Here is a 22,066-nt window from a genome sequence, read left to right as displayed (position 1 = left end):
TGCAGCTGGAAGAGCTAAAAATAAAGAGGACAGAGTAGTGGCATGTGGGAAGTAAGCAGGGGAACATTGTGCTAGGGCAGGCTTGTCTCTCAGCTATGGGTATAGCCAGGCAGTTTTGCTTTCTGCGTGCTGCTCTCCAACCTGAAAGATGAAGCAGTGAAAGCTTTCTTCTTTTTGAGGAATCGTCCTGTTGCAGTATTTGGGGTCTGTGCCACAAAACTGCCTCTCACCTGCTGTGAGCTGCTCTGTCCTCAGCCGGCAGCTGCCCTGAGCTGAGCCCAGGAGCCTGGGTGTCTGGTAGAGCAGAAGGTCTTTGTTAGACCTGCGGCTGCCAGGAACTGATACTTTCCTTGAGCAACGTTGTGTGGGAGCTACTGCCACCCCCACCCTGATGTATGGCTGGGTTTGGTGTGTGCTAACTGGTGGGAGCAGTCACAGCCAGGAAATGGAAACACAGGCATGATGAGGTCAGAGCAAGGCTTCTGCTTACACCTGCCTGACACAGGTTCTCTAACAACCTGCGTAGCTTTCCTTTTTCTCTCTCCTCCCTACCTCTTCCACTCTGGCTGCTATCGCTGGCTTCTAGTGAGCAGTCCTAGCTGCTAAGAGGCAGAAGTGTGTTGTGATGTGGCCATGTGGTGGGGCATTCATTCATTCATGTCATTCGCCTGACAGCAAAGTTTAGTCACTGCAGGGGGTGAGCTTGGGTCCCGGTCCAAACTGAGCTTTCTTAAAGAGAACGAGGAAGTGGGTTTCTTGGGATCCATTGCAGAAGTGCTGCTGGAAGCTAGAAGGACAGGGGAACAAACGCTGCTTTTTCCCTGTTCTTGCACATTCTCTCCATACGGTGCTGCCTGCCCCTGTCAGAAACAGGATCTGGTGACCTGAAAAAGAGCAGGGTGGGGTTCAATTCTGCATCCCACAGCCCCTGACTGAAACCAAAAGCTGTGCAAGGCAAAGCGTGTGTTGCCGGCTGCCTGTTCCTGGTAGCTTTGCCACTGGGAGCTCGTGATGGGGCTGGGGGCACCCAGTAGCGCTGCAAGCCATGATGGGGATGGATGCATCCCCTAGGCAAGAGGATTTTCTTATGCTCCACAGGGTTCAGCTTTAGCAACAGCACTGCTGGTGTTTGAAGGAGTCTCTGTGAAAAGGTGGGGAAAAAAAGCAGGTAAAACCTGGGAGCATGTCTGGCTTCCCTTCAAGGAAACACCCCAGGCTGGTCTAAAATATGTGTTATAGGGAGTCATGTTTCAGGCTTGTGTCATCCGCTGAGGGGTGCAGAAGGAGCTGGAGGAACGTGCCTGGGGGAGTGGAACAGGGACGCTGGTAGGCCTCAGGTCCTCATTGTGAACAGCAATGCCGAGTTTGGTGTCTGCTCAGCATCACCCTCTATGATACATCTGCATTACTGTTGCCAGAGGTAGTCTTCCCTCCTGGGGTGCAGATTTTCCCTTTAAAGCTAACTTGGAAAATCCAACGCATTAAAATTCAGGTTCCCCCCTTGCATTGTGCTGACAGGTGGCTACTCCTAGGCGTGTCTTGCAGGCTGAATAGAGGACTCCACAGTTACCTCCTGGCAGTCCCTGTCCTTCCTGGTGGCACCTCCCCACATTGCCCATGGTGGCAGCTGTTGAGGGTGAAGTGGTGCTGTCGCTCTTTGTAAGCCTCAGTCGCTTAGCCAGACCTCATGACAGCATAGCAAAAGGCTGCCGTGAATCTCTACCTCATACTCCCCTCCCTCTTCCAGAAGCACCGGGGGAGCCCAGGTGTCCTCACGCTACCCACAGACACTGTATACCCCTGTAAAGCCACCACTGTACTGGCTGTGACCTTTAGTTTCTGCTCCTGACAGCAACAGCAGCGAGTCTCATCTTTGCTTCTTGATACAATGGCAGCTCACCCCAGTGCCTGGCTCCATGCACTTCCCCGTGCCATGGAGCTTCCTCTGCCCCCTCATGCTTCAACTCCTCTGTCACTACATCTCCATAAAAGTAGCCCCCAGCTTTCAACTCTGTGCTCTTCCCCGCAAGAGCTTGTACGGTAATGAGCACCCAAACAGCCACAGTCCTTCCTCCAGGTCCTTAGATGCCCTCACCTTGGAGATGCACGCATCCATCTGTGGTAACCACCCATGCCTGGCTGCGCCTCACCTGCCTGCGTTTTCCACCACAGCTTGGGTGCAAAGCCAGTGGCCTGGGACAAGAACTGTTATAGATTTGCTAATAAGTTAAGATTGATTGACTTTATTTGATTGATTATTTGATTTTATAAAATCAATTATGTAATAGAAATATAGAAGGATAAGAAATATATTGTAATGAAACTTATATAGTAAAAGCTGCTATAAGAATCCTCTGTACAGCCCCGTACCAAGGCCGGAGGAATCGGTCAGAATCACCTAGTAGGAATGTTTAGAACTTAGAAAACAGACTTAAGATTTGAGATGATTGTTTATATGTAACCTAGGAGAATGTACTAAAATGTCAAAATGAGAATTTATGTGAACTGGGAATTCCGAGTCGAGTGAAGCAACCCGTAGTTGCCGGCCAAGAAACAGTTACCTTAAGTGGCAGGTAATTCCGGCAGGGGGAGATGGCGACCACCGACTCACATACCACCTACCCAAATCGTACCCCAGACCCATTTCCGGACCTTTCTAACCTTTACTGCGCAGAATCGGGTACGAGAGGAGAGTATGTTAATGATTTATGGGTAATATTATGATTATGCATGAATACTTAATGAATATGTATGAATGAGTTTTATATAAGGTGTATGATTTTGACCCATGGCGTGCGTCGATCATGAGAGGACTCACTCACGCACCCGGCCGTCAATAAAGAAGTGTCTGCTTATCTACATCACATTGGTGTCGATAAGTTCTTCATTCCGAGATTTCGGTAACAGTTTTGGCGACCCAGATGGGACCTCGCTGAAGGAGACCGGAGGAGTCGGGGACCTGATCGGTTCCAGCCGGCACCGAGGATTTCTCGGGGATACCCATCGATCCCCGATCCGTAAGGCTCTTCGCGACGTTCCCTGGGTTTTGGTAAGACACTTCTTTTTCTAATTGTAGTAAGTGGGTTGGAGTCCCACTAAAGTAAGTAAGTAAGTGCGCTAGAGGAGTGGGTAGGAGTCCCACTATAATAAGTGTATGGTAAGGAGTGGGATGGAGTCCCACCAGTGGGTTGGAGTCCCACTGAGTAAGTCTGCCTGTCAGAGGCGGTGAAAGCTGCGCAGGGTTGGGCTAAAAGGATCCTTGTGGAAGTGGAAGCCTAGGCGTCTGCCCATAAGACATAAGCGAAAGCTATTGCAGGGTTGGACAAAAGTGTAGACAAGAGAACCTATATGCTATAGTGTTCTCTAAGGTAGTGCCTCTAACAAGAAGTTAGGAGGGGTTTTTCTTTTGATACGGAATTGTTTATTGTGTCTGTGTATCGAGAAGAAAATTAAGAAGTGTATAATATTGTGGTTTATGTCTTTGTTTAAAGTAATAATTGTGGAAAAGTGTGAGTGTGGCTTTAAGGGCGAGACGTGCAATTGAGCACGAAAGCGAGTGTGGAGCGTGGATCCGTGGATCGGGGAGACAGAGTTGGATAATTGTGTATTGTACTGTGAGTGATTATACCAGGGCATCTAAGTTAACTCAGTTGTTTAAAAGTAAAAGCATGCGTAATCTTGCTGTAAATGACAAAATCCCGAAAAATTCTCCATTGGTATGTTTGTTGGCACATTGGGGAGATTTATATGAGGATTTGCCAAAGAGCCAGATGATTGAGTATTGTAATAATTGGTGGCCTCTGTATACATCGGAAAATCAGGAAAAGTGGCCCATGAATGGCACACTGAATTATATTATTATTCTGCAGTTAATGTTATACTGTAAAAGGGAAGGGAAATGGAGCGAAATGCCATATGTGGATTTGTTCTTTTACTTGAGACAGAGAAAAGACTGGCAGGATGAATGCAAGTTAACTGTTGGAAATAGTTTTGTGATGGCTGTAACTGCTGATAATAGGAAAGTGAAAAAGTGTTGCCTAACTTGTGAGATCGGGAAAGGTTGTTTAAAGAAAAGGATTGTTACTGAGAGTGATGATGGACCAGAATTAGATATTTCCCCTCCTAGGAGAGAAAGGAATCAGGGTCGAGAATCTAGGGCACGAGAACAGGCGATTGAACCGGATAGCAGTGGAACAGGAGATGTGGAAGAGAGATTATCGGAGATTGTAATTCATACTCCTGTTTCACGGAGAACTCGGCAACAGACACAGACTATAGCTCCCCTGCGACAGGGAGTTGGTAGTGATGGACCGGTCTATGTGAAAGTACCTTTTACAGCTATGGATTTGATGACTTGGAAGCAGGCAGCAGGAAATTATAGAGAAGATCCTGAAAAAGTGGGCAAGGTGGCAGATACTATAATTAGAACACAGAATCCAGACTGGAATGATTTACAGGTGATCCTGGATAATGTGTTAGATGATACAGAGAAGCAAATGGTATTAAAAGCTGGTAAAGCTCAGGCAGAGTTGGATGTGATGAGTGGAATAACAGGTGGAACAATAGAACAGAATTTTCCATCTGGGGATCCGCAGTGGGATCCAAATAATGTGACACATAGAGAAAGACTGAGACGGTATCAGAAATGGGTTTTATATGGGATTAGACATGCCATGCCTAAATCTCTGAATTGGTCTAAATTATATGAAGTAAGACAAGATAAAAATGAATCTCCCTCAGCATTTTTGGAACGATTAAAGGAAGCTGCCAGAAAATATACTGATTTGAGAGTGGAAACAGAGGCAGCACAAATGCAACTGGCTTTGATTTTTATGGGGCAATTGGCACCAGATATAAGGAAAAAACTTCTGGAGGGAGAGAATTCAAGGAGTTTGAATACAATGCTGGAAGTTGCATGGAGAGTATATAACAACAGGGAAAGAGAAGAAAGAAAATCAAGGAGAACAGATTTATTGGCAGTAATGACAGGAACGACAGATAGAGGAAGGGGCAGAGGAAGAGGACGAGGATTTAATGGGAGGGGAGGTTGTATGCACTGTGGCAATCGGAAATTTAATACCCCCTTAGGAGTAAATCAGTGTGCTTTGTGTAGAGAGGAAGGACATTGGAAAAAGGATTGCCCTAGAAACAGGAGTGTTCCTCACGACCTTGCCAAGATAATGATTTTAGACGACTGAAGGGGACCGGAGGGGAGCCCAGCTGAACCTCTGGTTAAAATTAAGCTGGGAGATAAAGAAGCTAAATTTTTAGTAGATACAGGAGCAACATTTTTGGTATTAAATACATGTAAAGGAAAAATTGGAACAAAACCAGCCAATATAATAGGAGCAACAGGGAAAGAAGAAAACAGGCCATTTCTACAACCCCTAGATTTGAAATTTGGAAATAAGATAATTACACATGAATTTTTGTATGTACCAGAATGTCCGATACCCTTGTTAGGAAGAGATTTGTTGTCTAAATTAAATGCACAAATTGTTTTTGATGAAGGAGAACTTTTCTTGAAAATACCTGAGTCAAAAACGGGAGAAATCTTGATGATACAAGAAAGAGTAAAGGAACAAGAAATTCCACCGGAGGTGGATTTGGCAGTGATCCCTACTGTATGGGAAACAGATATTCCTGGTAAATCGAAACTAGCAGAGCCTGTTAAAATAGATCTGAAGGAAGGCACAGGAACAGTGAGAATTAAACAATATTCAATCAAACCAGAAGTGAGACAGGAATTGAAGAAATTGATTGATAAATTTTTGGAGTATAGAATTTTGGAAGAATGTGAATCTGAGTATAATACTCCTATTTTACCAGTCAGAAAACCTTCGGGTGAATATAGACTGGTACAAGACTTGAGAGCAGTAAATCAAATAGTTAAGGATATTTATCCTGTAGTAGCAAACCCTTATACACTGTTAACAGCATTGAGGGAGACTTATCAGTGGTTTACAGTGCTTGGTTTAAAAGATGCTTTCTTTTGTATACCTTTGGAAAAGGGAAGCAGAAAACTGTTTGCTTTTGAATGGGAAAATCCTCAAACCAGGCAAAAGATGCAGTTGACATGGACTAGATTACCCCAAGGATTTAAAAACAGTCCAACTATTTTTGGAAATCAGTTAGCAAAGGAACTTGAAATGTGGAAACAGGATAAATCAAGAGCTGGGCATTTACTTTTACAATATGTGGATGACATACTGATTGCTACAGAAGAAAGATTTATTTGTATACAGGTGACTATCGACCTCTTGAATTTCCTGGGACTAAATGGGTACAAGGTATCCAGGAAGAAAGCCCAGATAGCCTGCCAGACTGTGATATATCTGGGCTTTGAGATTTCAAAAGGACAACGACAATTAGGAAAAGATCGCAAAGAAGCTATTTGTGGTATACCTGAGCCGAGAAATATTCATGAACTCAGAGCATTTTTGGGAATGACTGGGTGGTGTCGCCTTTGGATCATGAACTATGGGCTAATAGCTAAACCGCTGTACGAGGCCCAAAAGAACCCTCCCTTTGTATGGGGCCCACAACAACAAAAGGCTTTTGTAGAGTTGAAACGTGCCCTAATGTCTGCACCTGCCTTGGGACTGCCGGATCTAACCAAAGATTTCCAGCTGTTTGTACATGAAAGACAACACCTTGCACCGGGCGTGTTAACCCAGAGGATAGGAAGCTGGAAACGACCAGTCAGATATTTCTCTAAACAACTGGACACAGTGAGTAAAGGGTGACCAAACCGCTTTCAAGCAGTGGCCGCAACAGTGATGCTCATACAAGAAGCTCGGAAATTGACTTTGGGAAGAACAATAACAGTCTATGTCCCACACATGGTGATAACTGTCCTAGAACAGAAGGGGGGACACTGGCTGTCTCCCAGCCGAATGATGAAGTACCAGGTGGTATTGACTGAACAAGATGATGTGATTCTAAAGACAACTAACCTGGTAAATCCTGCAGTGTTTTTAAGTTCCATACAGGAAGAAGGACGACTGGAACATGATTGCTTGGCTGCCATCGAGTATGTTTATTCCAGTCGTGAGGATCTGAAGGATGTACCACTGGAGCGACCAGACTGGGAACTGTATAGTGATGGAAGCAGCTTCATGGAACAAGGAGTCCGATACGCCGGATATGCGGTAACAACAGAGACTACAGTTATAGAAGCAGGAGCATTGGCGAGTACCACATCAGCCCAAAAGGCGGAACTCATCGCTTTAATTCGAGCCTTAGAACTAAGCAAAGACAGGAGAGTAAATATCTGGACTGATTCAAAATATGCCTTTGGGGTAGTGCATGTCCATGGAGCCTTGTGGAAAGAGAGGGGGTTATTGTCCTCTCAGGGATCAAACATTAAGCATCAAACAGAAATTTTATGATTATTGCAAGCAGTTCAAAAGCCAGATCAAGTAGCAATCATGCACTGTAAGGCACATCAGATTGGGAATACAAAATAATAGCTGGGAATAATTTAGCTGATAGAACAGCAAAAAAGGTAGCAAAGAAACAAGCATTGCAAATGGCAATAATTCCTTCTAAAACAGTAACCCTTCCCAGGGAGAAACCGAGATATTCAGAGGAAGATGACAAATTGGGTCAGTTATTAAATGCTAAGAAAAACTTAGCGGGATGGTGGATAACTCCTAATGGACAGGTAGTAATTCCACCTCTTGTGATGAGAGAGATAATTCAAACGAGACACCAAGAATGTCACTGGGGAGCAGAAGCCTTAGTAACATCTTTACGAAAGCAAGTAATATCAGTTAAGATGTCGGGAATAGCTAAAATGGTAACTGCAAAGTGTGAAGTATGTTTGAAAAATAATCCAGTGATTAAGAAAAAGGTTCAAATGGGTAGACTGAAATCTGGTGTAGAACCTGGAGATTATTGGCAAGTAGATTTCTCAGAGCTACCCAGACAAAATGGGTACCGGTACATCCTGGTAGGGGTTGATACTTTTACAGGATGGCCAGAAGCCCTTCCCTGTCGCACCACACAAGCAAAAAGAGGTTGTGAAGTGGTTATTACAAGAAATAATTCCAACATTTGGAGTTCCTATTGGAATTTCCTCTGACAGAGGTCCACACTTTGTTGCTGAAGTAGTCCAAAGTGTTAGCAAAGTATTGGGTATTAATTGGGATTTACATGCGTCTTGGAGACCACAATCTAGTGGGAAAGTGGAAAGGATGAATCAAACTTTGAAACGACAAATAAGTAAAATTTGTCAAGAAACCAGTCTAAAGTGGCCTCAGGCGCTTCCATTGGCATTATTATGAATCAGGGTACAGCCAAAGAGTGGAACCTCAGTCAGTCCTTATGAATTATTATATGGAAAAACATATGAGTCTCCAGAACCAAATCCAAACATACATGTAAAAGGAAAGCAGGATGTATATAACTATTTGCTTTCTCTAGGAAAACCTTTGGCTGCAATTCGGAGTGCAGTAATTTGGAATAGACCTTTATCCCTGGAAAATTCAGTGCATGATTTCCAACCAGGAGACTATGTCTATGTGAAGACCTGGACCTCTGAACCTTTACAGGAACGTTGGAAAGCACCTTTCCAAGTACCGTTAACCACTTTTACAGCTATCAAGATAGCAGAATCGGATGCTTGGATCCATTATACTCGAGTGAAGAAAGCACCTATTCCATGGAAGATTACCAACCGTGACCCAAAGACTTTAAAATTGACTTTGAAACATGTCTAATTTTTCATATCAGGTTATGATTGTTCTTTGGATTCCATTTTGGTCAGTAGTGTTGGCAGGATCATGGGCTGACTTGGTGGACAGGAACGAAAGACAAGTAGAGACAGAACAAGTGATTGAAATTCCCAAACAAACGGCTGAGGAAAATTTGATGGTAGGATTGATTAAAGGATTTGCCAATTTACAAAACGTCACGCAGATTACTGCTTGTTTACCAATACCGAGGGCAGTAGGTGAACCTATTCCATGGGGAATCTTAACCATGAATCTGACCAAATTAGAATATGAAAATGGGACAATGGATTGTAAACAAGAACCTAGGGAAACTTGGGAACTGCAAAAAGTTAAAGTTGGGGAAGAATCACCAGTATATTCAACCATTTGGGAATGTAAAGGACGATTTGTAGCAAAACCGGGATTATATGGAGATTTAGGGAACAAGGGATGGTGTTACTAGCCTAAAATGGCTACAACAAACACCAGTGTATGGATAACCGAGACAAAAAGTGAGAAAAAGAATCGAACCCTACAGGAAAAGGAAATAGTTTGGGATTCGGTTTGGTCTATGACCTGATATTCCCATTTTCAGTATATGGCAAAAACTCCTTGGTGTTTTACCTGGGATGGAAAAGTTTTTTCAGTATTACCCTGGGTCAATGATAGATCAACTTCATTGGGAGAAAAGGAGAATAAAATAGTGCCATGGTGGAAATGTGAAAAAGTGTATGATTGTAGCAATGCAGACTTAATAATTCAAAGAATCCCTCCTTTGGCCGCCGCTTTAAAATATGGTTGTTTTTGTCGAGGTCTTAAGAATACTCTCAATCTAACTAGCGCCTATACACCCAGAAGAGGAATTATGTTTAGTTGTAGAAAATCTACTATTCAAAGTCCAGGACATCTAATTTGGGCATTGAGTGATGGAACCTGGACAACTCATCTACCATTAGATGGTAAGGTGAAACAAATTACTTTAGGCATGCCAACATTGTGTCCAATTTGGAAGAAATCACCATTTAGAGGATCCCTAGAAAATTTAGAACTGAAACGAACAAAGAGATCTGAGACAAATGATGATACTTGGAATGAACCATCTACAGGAGTGAAAATTGGCTGGGCACTTGAATCACTTTTAAATCCTATAGCTTCATATAGAAACAGAACATGGCTTTATAAGTTAACTGGTCAAGTGGAAAAATTAGCAAATGTTACCAAAAAGGGGTTTAAGGAATTGAATGTACAATTACAGGCGACCTCCAGAATGACTTTACAAAATAGAATGGCACTAGATATGCTCCTACTTAAAGAACATGGAGTATGTGGATATCTCAAAGATAAACTGGACCACTGTTGTATCCACATTCCAAATGTCACACAAGATGTGGAACATGATTTGGATTTATTAGATAAAATTGAAAAAGAAACAGAATCAATTCAAGAAGATATGTCAGAAAACTGGTTAGGGAAGATTTTTAACAAATTAGGATGGAACTTGAGCTCTTTGATACAATCCATAATCAAAACTTTGTTTTTGTTACTAATTGTCTTTTTGGTGATCATGTTAGTATATGCATGTTTGAAGAAGCAGTTTACCAATAGGATTGCAATCAATCGTATGATCATGAGAGAAGTACCAACCAGTCCACCAAGGTATAGCCCACCACCAAAATATGTTGAAACAAATTATATGTAAATAATGTGAAAGTATTGAAATAATAACTTTCAACACTTTCAAAGGGGGGAAATGTTATAGATTTGCTAATAAGTTAAGATTGATTGACTTTATTTGATTGATTATTTGATTTTATAAAATCAATTATGTAATAGAAATATAGAAGGATAAGAAATATATTGTAATGAAACTTATATAGTAAAAGCTGCTATAAGAATCCTCTGTACAGCCCCGTACCAAGGCCGGAGGAATCGGTCAGAATCACCTAGTAGGAATGTTTAGAACTTAGAAAACAGACTTAAGATTTGAGATGATTGTTTATATGTAACCTAGGAGAATGTACTAAAATGTCAAAATGAGAATTTATGTGAACTGGGAATTCCGAGTCGAGTGAAGCAACCCGTAGTTGCCGGCCAAGAAACAGTTACCTTAAGTGGCAGGTAATTCCGGCAGGGGGAGATGGCGACCACCGACTCACATACCACCTACCCAAATCGTACCCCAGACCCATTTCCGGACCTTTCTAACCTTTACTGCGCAGAATCGGATATGGGAGCAGAGTATGTTAATGATTTATGGGTAATATTATGATTATGCATGAATACTTAATGAATATGTATGAATGAGTTCTATACAAGGTGTATGATTTTGACCCATGGCGTGCGTCGATCGTGAGAGGACTCACTCACGCACCCGGCCGTCAATAAAGAAGTGTCTGCTTATCTACATCACATTGGTGTCGATAAGTTCTTCATTCTGAGATTTCGATAACAGAACTGATGGGCCAGCAGTGTCCTGTGGCTCTCAGTTGTGCTCTGTCTTTCAGTGGACCCACGGAACTCTTCCCATCCTGCCGTATAGGCTCGTTTATTTACCGCGAACAGTGGAGCAACAGCTCCTCAGGCAGCCCTGGAGATGGTTAAGCCTTGTTCACTTGGTGGCTTTCCAAGCAGAACTGCGCACTCCCATGCAGCACACAGAGTGAGCGAGCGTGATCAGGCACAGGCCAGTGAAGAACCCAGACTGCCCTGTCAGCACCAATAAATCCAGGATGCCCTGGGGCAGGGGGCAATGGAAAAGCACTGGAAGCTGGGAGAGGAAGGCTATCAGCTGGCAGCTCCGGGTGGAGGAAGTGTTTGGGCCCGGACTGTCCTGTGGCCTTACTGAATGTTTGAACCAACTGAACACAGTGTCTGCAATCTCAACTTACTCGACGCTGTTTTGTGTGAAGGAAGGAGATGCTGTAGATCATTCACTGGTGTTTAGGAGTCCTGGCACCCTCGCCTCCAAGTGGAGGGGCTGGAGGGCAGAGTGCTGGTGCAGTTTTACACCGACTGTTGCACATACTTGGAACCCGCTGATGATTTAAATTTCAAGACTGATGTCCCATGAGGCCATGAGTGCAATAACTCTGTGAGATGCTGTGGTGCTGTCAAATGCACAGACAGGCTACCAGACCAAGGACACAGCTCAGAGATGTGAGTACTCCTGCCTTTCATCCTTGTTCCAGCCGACTCAAAGCAGAAGTCTGGCTCCTTCAGACAGCAGTACCTGTCTGGAGGAGAAACGCCTCAGGCGGAGCTGCTGGGTGAAGACAGCTTTTTTTGAGAGGCTGGGCTCTATCCATTACCTGTTAGAAGTACAGTGATCAGCATCTCGGGAACATGTCCTCAGAGTACTTTACAAAGACTAATTAAGTAAGCCTCCCAATATGCATACCATTCCAGACAGGTGTCTGCATGACCAGCCCTTGAGACAAAGGGAGACTTGGCAGTCTCTGTCCACCCAATCTTTGTGGGTACTGTGCTCTCCTCTCAGCTGGGAAGCTGGTCCTAAACCTTCCTTCCAGCGGCCAGCCAAGATTTTCACACATCAATCTCTGTGCTCCCCAACAGCAGCTCACTATTTCCTCTTCTGGTCCCAAGGCACTCCCAGGTCCCCTGCCTTGCACTGCTGAAGCACAAAGATTTCCTTTTCATCCCCAGCATCCTCCTCCTCCCCCTGCTCTGCCAGGCCCAGCAGACCGCCACAAACTTCGGCCTATTTAAACCACTGGGCTTATTTGCATGTTGGCTTTTCTTTTCTGCCCTTTTTCCCCCCCCAAGAACTAAGCTTACTTGTCACCCCCAAGGCTGTTCTTGTGCCGCTTGAGCGGAGCATCTGTTTATCTCTGATCTTGGCCCCCCTGTGAGATGACAAGTGGCTTTCAGGCGGGGAGCGGCAGCGCTGCCCAGGGGACAGTACCACCCGGCGCCCCCCAGCCCTGTTGTCACAGGCAGAGCCATGCGCTGGTGCTCCGGGTCACCCAGGGGGGGCGGCGAGCAGCCAGCACCCGCCTCAGTCCCGGCCTGCGGGGAGCAAAAGCGCTGTCGCCGGCGGCGGCGTTACCGGCGTGCCCGCAGAGGCGCCGACCGGGAGCAGGCCCCGAGGGCTCCTGCCCCGGCGCGGCCCCCCGGCGACTGACGCGGAGCCAAGGGCCTCGCCCTCCCCGGGCCGCCGCGGGGGGCCACCGGCCCTCGGCCACCGGCCCTCCGCCCCAGGCCCGGCACACGGCCCGGCCCGCGTGGCTCCCTTGGCGGGCTCCGGGGAACGGCAGGGCGCCGGCGGGCCCCGCTGCCCGGGGCTGGCCCGGCGACTGCCGAGGGCGGGCAGGGCGAGGGCCGCCGGCGAGCGAGCACCGCGGCGCGCCCGGGCGCCTTGCGAGGCCCATCCGCGCCCCGCCGCTGGCCGCGCGGCGCCGGGCCCGTCGGGCAGCACCGGGAGCGACGGCAGGCCTCGCCGACAGGGGGCGCGCGGTGCCGCGGCCGCCCCGCGCAGGCACTTCCGACGGGGAGGGGCGGGGCCGGGCGGTGCGCGGCCGGGGCGCAGGCGCGGGGCGGCGCAGCACTGCGCATGCGCGCTGCCAGCCGCGCGGGTGAGGGCGGCAGCTGGCGCGGGGGGAGGCGGCGGCGCTCGCGCTCCGGGCGCCCGACCCCGCCCCTCGCGGCCCGCGCGCCGTGCCGCGTGACCCCGCTCCTGCCGCCCCCGCCCGCCGCCCCACCGCCGCCCCCCGGGGCGACCACCGAGCGCCGGGGGCGGGGAATGCGGCAGCGCCCGCCTCCCCCCGCCGCTGCGGGCCTGGCGGCGGCGGGGGGCCGCCAGGGCTCCTGCTGAGGGGCGCGGGTCCTCCCGCGGAGGCCTCCTCGCCGCGCCTGGCTCGGCCTGGCCTGCCCGGCCCGCCCCGCCCGCCCCACCGCGGGCCGGGCCCGGCGGCACCATGCAGGCGCAGCCGCTACTCTACGAGTTCTTCAGCGAGGAGAACGCGCCCAAGTGGCGGGGGCTGCTGGTGCCCGCCCTCAAGAAGGTGAGCGGGAGTGGGCCGCGGCGGACAGGGCCGCGGGAGCGGGGCCTCGGCGCGGCGCACGGGGCCGAGCGGGGCGGCCGGGCCGCTGGCGCTCCCCGCGCTCCGGAAGCGGCCCCGGAGCTCGGCGGGGGTCGGTCGCTGCCGCCCTGCCGGGCGGGCCCTGCCGCGGAGCGGGGCCTGGCGGCCGCGCGCGCCACGCTCGGCCACGCGCTGACAGGCGGAGACATGCGGATAAAAACCGTTTAAAGGGCGCGGGGGTCCCGGCCGCCCCATCGCCCCGCTCGTTGCGCTTCTGCGGGGTGCTGCCGGGCTCCCTTCGCGCCCAGCAGTGACACGGCCGGGGAGAGGTTGTTACGAGGAACTGCTGAGAGAGTTTTGGTTAATTAGTGTTCGTGCTTAATGGCTTTTAGTTAAGTTTCTCGTACTTTAAATACCTTTTTGCTGAGAAGGCTTCATTAGGGCAAACTAGCAAGTCTTGTGCCCTTGAGATGGTGAAGCTTGTGTTTGTGGTGCAGAAAGAATTTATTTGGAAGAGAGAAAAAAATGGTGAGGGCTCCTCTTGCACTTATGCAGCCACAGCCCAGAAAGTGGAAGTCTTAAGGAACAAGCGGTTTCTGACACTGTTGCTTGAACTGGCTTCAGATTGCTGAACTTTATGCTTTTTAGTGGTACAGAGTGACGCCTTATGGGTCTGTATAGCTACAGTGATTAACTGCAGTTTTTAAGTAGACTTGCTTCTAGGGCTAGTTAAACCATTGCATCCTCCAGTGTGGACTGCGAGTCTCGAGTATTGCAGTTGTACTGGTTCAGTGTTTCTTCCTAATTTCCTCTTGCAATGCATTGCCTCGCTTTTCTGGGCGTGCTCTTTGAAGTCTCCAGCACTGTGTGGTTTCATCCAGTTCTTGGAAGTCTTCTTGCCTGTCTCATCTGTAGCATGTGCTGTTAACGTCTTATCCCCAGTCGGTAGTCACTTCTTTAAAACTATACTTCTGCACTAACCATACAACTTGCTGCTGCTTGTGGTGCTCGTAAGCACTTGGACAGCCCTGGAACTGGAGCTACTTGAGGTCCCAACCAGCAAGAGTTTGTTTCTTCAGACGATGGTTTATTCCATGGTGTAGCAGAGGTTTGTCAAATTTGGAATGAGGCTGAGTGCTAACTACTGAGGGACGCAGAGTGAGGATTCAAGGCAAGTACGAGCTAAGACTTTGGGATTACTTGCTACATCTGAAGCACAAGTTTTCTTCCCAATGGATAAGCCGTTTCTGGACTCACCCTGCATCAAAGGTGCTTGCTGAAGGAGTTGGATAAATTCCTTGGGGGGGAAAAGGACTTCTGGAGTCGGAAGTCAACAGAGAAGACCAGCAATGACAAGCTCCCAAGGACGACAAACTGGCCCTGCAAGGTATAGTTGTCTTGAATTTGTGCTGTGCTCTATTTCTTACTGTGGGTAGAGGGGTGACAGGAGTGCGGTGGGGTTAGTTCTGAAGACTTCACACTCAACCTTGCAACTATCTAGCAGGGATTAATTCTTTTGGCCTCAGTTCTTCATGAGATTGCCACCTGTTTCTTATCTTCTCTGAGGCTATTGTCCCCTGTGCTCCGGAATCATAGTCTTCTGCTACTTAGTATTGCTGTCCCTGTAAAGGTAGAAATGAAGAATCTGTCCATACTGTCACCTGCTTTACTGAACAGCTGAATTCTTGAGTTACTAAATGGCAGATGAAAATACTAAATTATTGTCTTAATGGCATCTTTGTTAATGGAGAAACCAAATCAGGTATTCTATAAACTTACATAGCTACGGGTAGTGTCGGCTAGAGTGTTTAGTCCTGATAAAGGCCCCATGAAGTAATGAACCTGTCACAGGTGGCAGGTAAATCTGTGAATATTGTGGTGAACTTACTTTGACAAGCACTTGTCATTGTTCAAAAGACAGGTGCGATACTGCAGCTTTGCAGCGGGTGGGTTTGGGGTGCTGATCCCTTGCTCTGCCAGCCAGAGACCTGAGCTGTACCTCCAGCCAGCATGTGGGACTAGTAAAGCAGAGAATGTGGCAGTGTATGCCAGTGAGGTCAAAGGGCAGAACTGTCCTGGACAGAAACTAGTGCCTTGTGGCTTTGTCTGCTGAATTGCCAGAGCATGCTGTCTCAGTAGGAGTCATGTTGTCTGAAGCTCATGTACAGCCTGTCGATACTAGAGGAGAACCTTTCCTTCGTTTCACCTGTTAGCTGACCAGATGCTGACACTCATTCTCAGGTAGTGACAGCAATCCGTTTTCTGAACTCCACCTTGAAACCAGGTAGATGCACAAACAGGAGTGCGATGATTTCCTGCGTATCTGGAAATGAGACTTAGTAGTTTGGGAAGACCTATCTCAAATTAGTATCTCTGATGAGGAGAGTGGCATTTAATCTAGCATTGTTATAGTATATATACCAGAATGGCATGTTCACAGCTATTGGAGAATCATTAAAATGCCATTGCCCTTTTGTAACTGTGAGTTGGCTTTTAATGTGGAGTTCAAACTACAGGCTCAAAATCACTTTCTTAAAAAATAGGTATTGTTGAATCATTGCAAATAGCTTTCTTTTTCCAGATGAGTTAGTTTGAATCTATCCTTTTTATTCCTCAAGCAACAAAACCAAGAAATGTAGTAAGAATAAATCTCTTCCTACATTCCTACATCAACAAATTCTTACGAGAGCATGCCTTGTATTTCATTAGATGTGAACCTTAACAATAGAACTCTTATTTGCATTGAACAGCTGCATTTGCAAAAAGCAGCTCTTGTACCATTCAGATCATAATGTAATCCCTTTTCTTCCAGTTCTCCTTCAGATGCTGTCAAGATAGACTCCAGTGCACTCAATTAGGAAGAAAATGATATGAACCGAGATGCTTCTCTGCTTGGTCACTGTTGTTTTGAAGGAGCAAAAGAGGAGTGTGGCAGAGATCCTTGGTTGCTGACGAAAGACAGTAATCGTGATGATGAGGTACAAGAAAAGGAAGTAAGAATAACAGCTGGTGTCTGAAATTGTAGTTGCAGAGATGGACAGAAGGTGAGATGCTTGCGCTGAAGACGGAGGATTCGTCAAGACATGTGAAACACCAGAGCTCTTGGGTGGCTGGAGATGGAGATACATGGCTTTTAATACACCTTGGAAAATGGACTTAGAAGGGACATGTACGAAGCGGTGCCTCCTCCAACATTGGTGTTGAATTTATACACCTTATTCTGGTCATAACCTTTTTCCTAAACGTCTTCCCTTGTGGCTTCATCTTGCTTGTATAACTTGTTTATGCAGTCAGAATTTCTCTGCATGCCTATGACTTGCTTCTATCCTGATATCTTGGTTTTTACAGTAGAAAGCGTGTCATTCTTACTGACTGATACCTTAATTAATTTAGTGATATCATTGAAAAAGAAAAAAACTTCCTTACTGTACAGATAGTCCACTGTTTGCAAACCTCATGTTGTCTTGAATCAGTTGAACAATTGACAAGGGATGCTGTTCGAATGTGTTGTGGCAGAAATGATTGGACTGATGTGGCTTGACATCTGTCTGAGGGGGACTTGCTTCCTCAGTTAAGGAAACTGTTCCAGACAGTGCGCTTCCAGGTACTCTACGTATCATATAGTCAGTCTTTTGTACCCTTCATGGAGCAGGAGAGATGAGAAAAGCTGCTTCAGTGACTACAGAGTGCTCAGGAAGCTGTGACTGACAAAGATATTTCCACCTGACTTAATTATCTAGGTCTTCAAATTGATGACAGTCCAGTTGCCACTTGCTACTCAGAATGGCACTTCTTATTCTTGGTACTGTTTCACTACAGATGTAGAACATTCTTAATTTCTGATCACTCTGGGTTCTCTGTTCTTCTGATGGCTATGGAGGATAAAGTTAAGATCCTCCTACGATTCACATCTTTACTGTTAAGGTTTTTCACATGCTCACTGGTGCAGTGTAATACTGCTGCCTTGATGCATCAAGAGAAGTGTTAGAAAAATCTTGTGGCTTCAGTAAATTGTTGCTGAAGTCTGGATCCAAGACATTTGCATTTGCTTTAATTTACTGGATTTTTAATTGATTGAGATAACAAAACATGGGCAAGGTTGCCAAATATCAGCAGAGATATACAAGAGTAGAAGAAAAAAACTTTTTATGGAGTGCTTGTACTCTTAAGAACACTCATCCATGCAAACTGTAAATAAAATATTTAATCCTGAAGTGTTTTAGTGGTAAGCAGTTGCTTGTCAGTTGTTTTGTAGTCATTCAATGAGAATTAACGGAAGATATGTTGAGTAAAATAAGGGTTATAACAGTGTACACTTTCAAAGTCACTGAAGAAAAATGTTCCCCTCCTCCCCCCCGCCCCCCCCCCCCCCCCCCCTAAAAAAAAAACAAAACCAAACCCAAACCCTGCTCAGTGGCCAAGTAATTTCTACTAATTATCTGGCGAATAAACTGTGCCTGTGAAGGTTTAGAAAAATGCTTATGATCAGTAAAGTGTCACCCTCTCTGATAGTGCTTTGGAAAACATCTTGGCCTGTTGTCTCATTACAACTTCTTCCAGTTTATTATTAAAATGGTGTAGTAAATATGGAGTTTTCCTTTAGGCACTTTCTTAAAAGTACTTCAGCCACCACCAAGGAAAACTGGCAGTGTGGCAGTACCTGTACTGAGCGGTGAAGCACAGTTGTTCTGTAGCAGGCATTGGTTTTTGATTCGTAATGTGACTTCTTGCCAGAATCCCCATACATGGGTACCCTTGCCCAGATATGAAAAATTTATCTCTAATCAACAGTAGATGCTTTGGTTTTATTTCAGTTTGTAATGTAGCTTTAGAATTACTTCCTTCTGTTACGGACTTTTCTGAAGTTGCTGCTGCTCCTGATAGGGCTTGGTTTGGTATTGTTCTCTGCAGCCTTTCACAAGTAGGATTTTTCTGGTGTGTGCTGTATTTAACAGAACAACTGGGGACCATGAGCTTGATTGCATTGTTTGTTCATGATGATTTGGGAGCATCACACTGGTGTTTTTGTGTAACACATCAAGTTGCGTCTTTGGAGAGGTTTTTTTCAGCTTTATGATGGGCATAAGCTAGGTTTTTCCTCATGGCCGGGTGAGGAAGAGGTAACTGAAAACTGTTGCTGAGGAAGCGTGATTTAGTATCAATCAGATTAAATTCACTGTGTAAGGCTTCCTTTCATATCTGTTATCAAACTCTTCTTTCTAGTGCAGAATGGGCTGCTGAGTGTCAGCTTGAACTCGGGTTTGGGTCATCTTGTGACCAGCCTCAGCGTTCTTGTGTTGGACCAGTTGGAGACCAAGCCTCTGTGTAAGCTGTAGGCATTCCATCTGCAGTTCTTTAAATTACATTTATCTCTGGGCATGGTCTAGGTCCCTACTGCTTCCTGTGAGACTTATGGGAGTGTTTAATATTCCGATTTATTATGTAGAGTTTGAAAGGAATGGTTTGAGAAAGCTTTATATAAAGCTAAGTTGCTAAGAGTTATACGGTAAGATCTGATTTATCTTTACATTATTCATTAAGCATGTTTTTTTAAGTTGGTTTCATTGACTCTTTCTGGCAGTTTAGATTTATGGTTGCCTAATTTTTAAGCTGTTACCATTCCTGATTGAAATTCCTTGCTTTTGTTGATTTTTATTTTTTTTTAAGGGAAGAATGAAAAAAAAAAAAAGAAAAAAGTCAACCTGCCATGTCATAGGATTTTCCTGAAGTGCTACGGATTTTCTTAAGCAGACATTGCTTGTCTCTGCTGATGTTCTTTAACAGAGCATGACAAGCAGTTCAAGAAATGCTAGCTCTGCTTATCTTCAAATAAAGAAAATTTTGGTCATTTCCCTTTTGAGAATTAAGAAAGACTGTGGAGACTGAACATTCAAAACAGCGATCAGAGGAGTTGAGTGAAAATGGAGCCACAGAGGCAGGGATTTATAGCTGATGTAGATTGTATTTGCCCATTAGAATTTTTTGGGGTATTTTGAAGAATTGAAGCTTTAGTGAAAATATCTTAAGCTGCTCTTTTAGTAATTTCCCTTCTCATAAGATAGACATTTTGGGGTGTGTGTAGAAGGGAGGGGATGGGTTCTGTCATTATTTACAGGCGAGATTAAATGTTTAGATAAGAATCTTATCTAAACATCACTACACTTCAGAAGTTGTTAGTTGTTTTTATCATGTGTATTCCTAACATAGGTCTGTGAAGGATCTGGTGGGATTCAAGCCATGTTCATTTTTTTCAGGGGTGATTAGGCAGGGTGGCCCAGGTTTTTTCTATTTAAAATCTGAGCTGACTTTATGAGATAGATGGAAAATCCCAGTAACTTGATCTTTTTTTGAAACGGGTCATGTGACAGTATGCTAACAGATGTTCTCATTTCTTGTCTTCTCTGACTAAATCTTGCATCACGTCTTTAGATAATGGACTTTTGGGGGCTTGCTTTGAGTACCCTCAAATAACACTGTTTCATTCTCAGTCTGAGCCTTCAGGTACTCCAGTAGTGCAGATACTAAAATTACATGTTTCTATGATAATTGTACACCGAGGTATCCTGTAATTTTTGTTGTTAGTCTAGTTTTCTTGCTTTTGCTCCTATGACTTTGAACCCTAAATAATACGAGACCTTACTTAAGTAGCAATGAAGCTTGTTTGCTACCTACCTAATATAGTTAAACTATGCTGGCAAGCCAATGGCACTTCATGATGTTTTACTCAGCAGAGGTGGATATTCTATTACAGTAGAGCTTGATAGTGCCAGAAGATGATGGCCTTTGAGAAGGATGATGTAATTGCCCCCCAAACATACATGCTTAGGAAAAATGTTTGGAACTTACCTCCTGCACTAGGAGGAGGTTATCATTGTTGGCTCTATTTTGGCTGACTATGGATAATGTTTCAGGTCGTGGCCTGGCCTGCTGTGGTATTTTTGTTTGTTCTTATTCCTATAGACTGTTACAGGCTGAAAGAGTTGTGATGAGGCTATTCGTCTACAGTCTGTTACCTAAGTAAAGGAGAAAATAAGAGTTGCTCTTCATCACTCTGGTTTATCATGCTGTGTGTTCTTACTGTGGGATTGACTTGATGCTAGAGTATATTGTAGGGAGAATGTAAGACAAATTCGTTTAGTTCTGCTTTAAAAAAAACACAACCAAAACAAAACATTAAAGGCAGCATCTTCCAGGCAGCTCAGATCAACTCTGATCTTTAAGAGAATACTTCTGCAAGTCTGTAATTTCTGGTGTTAAGATGTTCCAAGCTGGTACAGTATTTCAGATGTCAGTGTTCGAATTGTAAATGATGCTTGGGACTGCTGGGTATGGTGCTACTTTGAAGTTCTTAGGAAAATGAAACTGTTGGCATAATCAAAATAGTTGTATTAGCTAGTCAAACAGAGAGAAGTTTTCCTGTTCTATTTTTGCCAGTGTGCTTTTAAGTTAAAAAAGCAGTAACTTCTGGAGATATTTTTTAAGACATGCTACATAAGAGTATGCCATCTGCAAGAAACTAAATATGCGATCCAGCGTATTTAAATCTCAACAGCAGTTAAATGAGCGCTAGGGCTATGCCCAGACATGAAGTTTTCAAACTAACAAGTGCCTTAGCAGGCAAGAGGATTTCTGTTTGAGGCTGTTGTGTGTTTGAACTTCATAACACTTAATTCTTGCTGTAACTGCAAACAGGAATGAAACCTCAGGTGTCAAATTAAATAATTATGGCAGCATTAGTTGAATATAGACATGGGTTTAATATTTGGATGAAACAGATCGTTGGGTTTTGGTTTAAGGTGGTTAAGGTCTTGTGTTAGTGATGGAGAGAACAGGAGGCATTTCGAGTTGTGTGCAGTGGAATGATAAAATGATGAAATTGGGGCTTGAAAGATGCTTTGCAAAAGTTAGCAGTCAGCTTGCTCTGGCATAATATTTGCCATCAGTGTAGGATTGAATTTGAGCTGCCTGTCTGTTTATGCTCTGAAGCACTGAGCTTTGCATACCTGAAATTTAAACTGGTTAAAACTGTGCTATTTTCTGAACTACAGAAGTGCAAAGGAGAGCTATACTGGAGGCTTGTTTCAGAAGTTAAATGACTGTCTGGAAAAATAATGGGAGGAGCAAAGAGAATCATGCCTCACTGGATTTATACCAGTGAGAATTTGCAGACACAGTATACAAGTAAACATATGAGGACCAAACTTTCAAAACCTCTGAACCGCCACTTAATGCCAGGACAACGCTGTGGCCTCTTTTGAAGTGTTTTTTACTCTAGAGGCTGACATCTTTTTAAAGAAAACAGAATAGAAA

General features: G+C 45.1%; 1 protein-coding gene across 4 annotated transcripts in view; it reads left to right on the top strand.

Annotated features, from left to right (window-relative positions):
• Positions 1-13,315: 13,315 nt before the first annotated feature.
• SOS1 (SOS Ras/Rac guanine nucleotide exchange factor 1) overlaps positions 13,316-22,066 on the top strand; it is a 52,124-nt gene continuing 43,373 nt past the window's right edge. Inside the window, exons 1-3 of one of the 4 annotated variants that reach the window (XM_056342335.1) lie at positions 13,316-13,738; positions 15,026-15,143; positions 16,569-16,734. In XM_056342335.1, coding sequence (XP_056198310.1) covers positions 16,627-16,734 — 108 coding nt within the window. In that variant the 5' untranslated portion in view covers positions 13,316-13,738; positions 15,026-15,143; positions 16,569-16,626. Of the gene's footprint in view, positions 13,739-13,808; positions 15,144-16,568; positions 16,735-22,066 lie in introns of those variants that run through there. The other 3 variants (XM_056342336.1, XM_056342338.1, XM_056342337.1) reach the window with 3 other exon arrangements.

This window comes from Falco biarmicus, chromosome 6 (assembly GCF_023638135.1).
Source record: "Falco biarmicus isolate bFalBia1 chromosome 6, bFalBia1.pri, whole genome shotgun sequence".
NCBI classification, from domain to species: Eukaryota; Metazoa; Chordata; class Aves; order Falconiformes; family Falconidae; genus Falco; species Falco biarmicus.
This window is presented reverse-complemented; position numbering and strand designations above follow the sequence as displayed.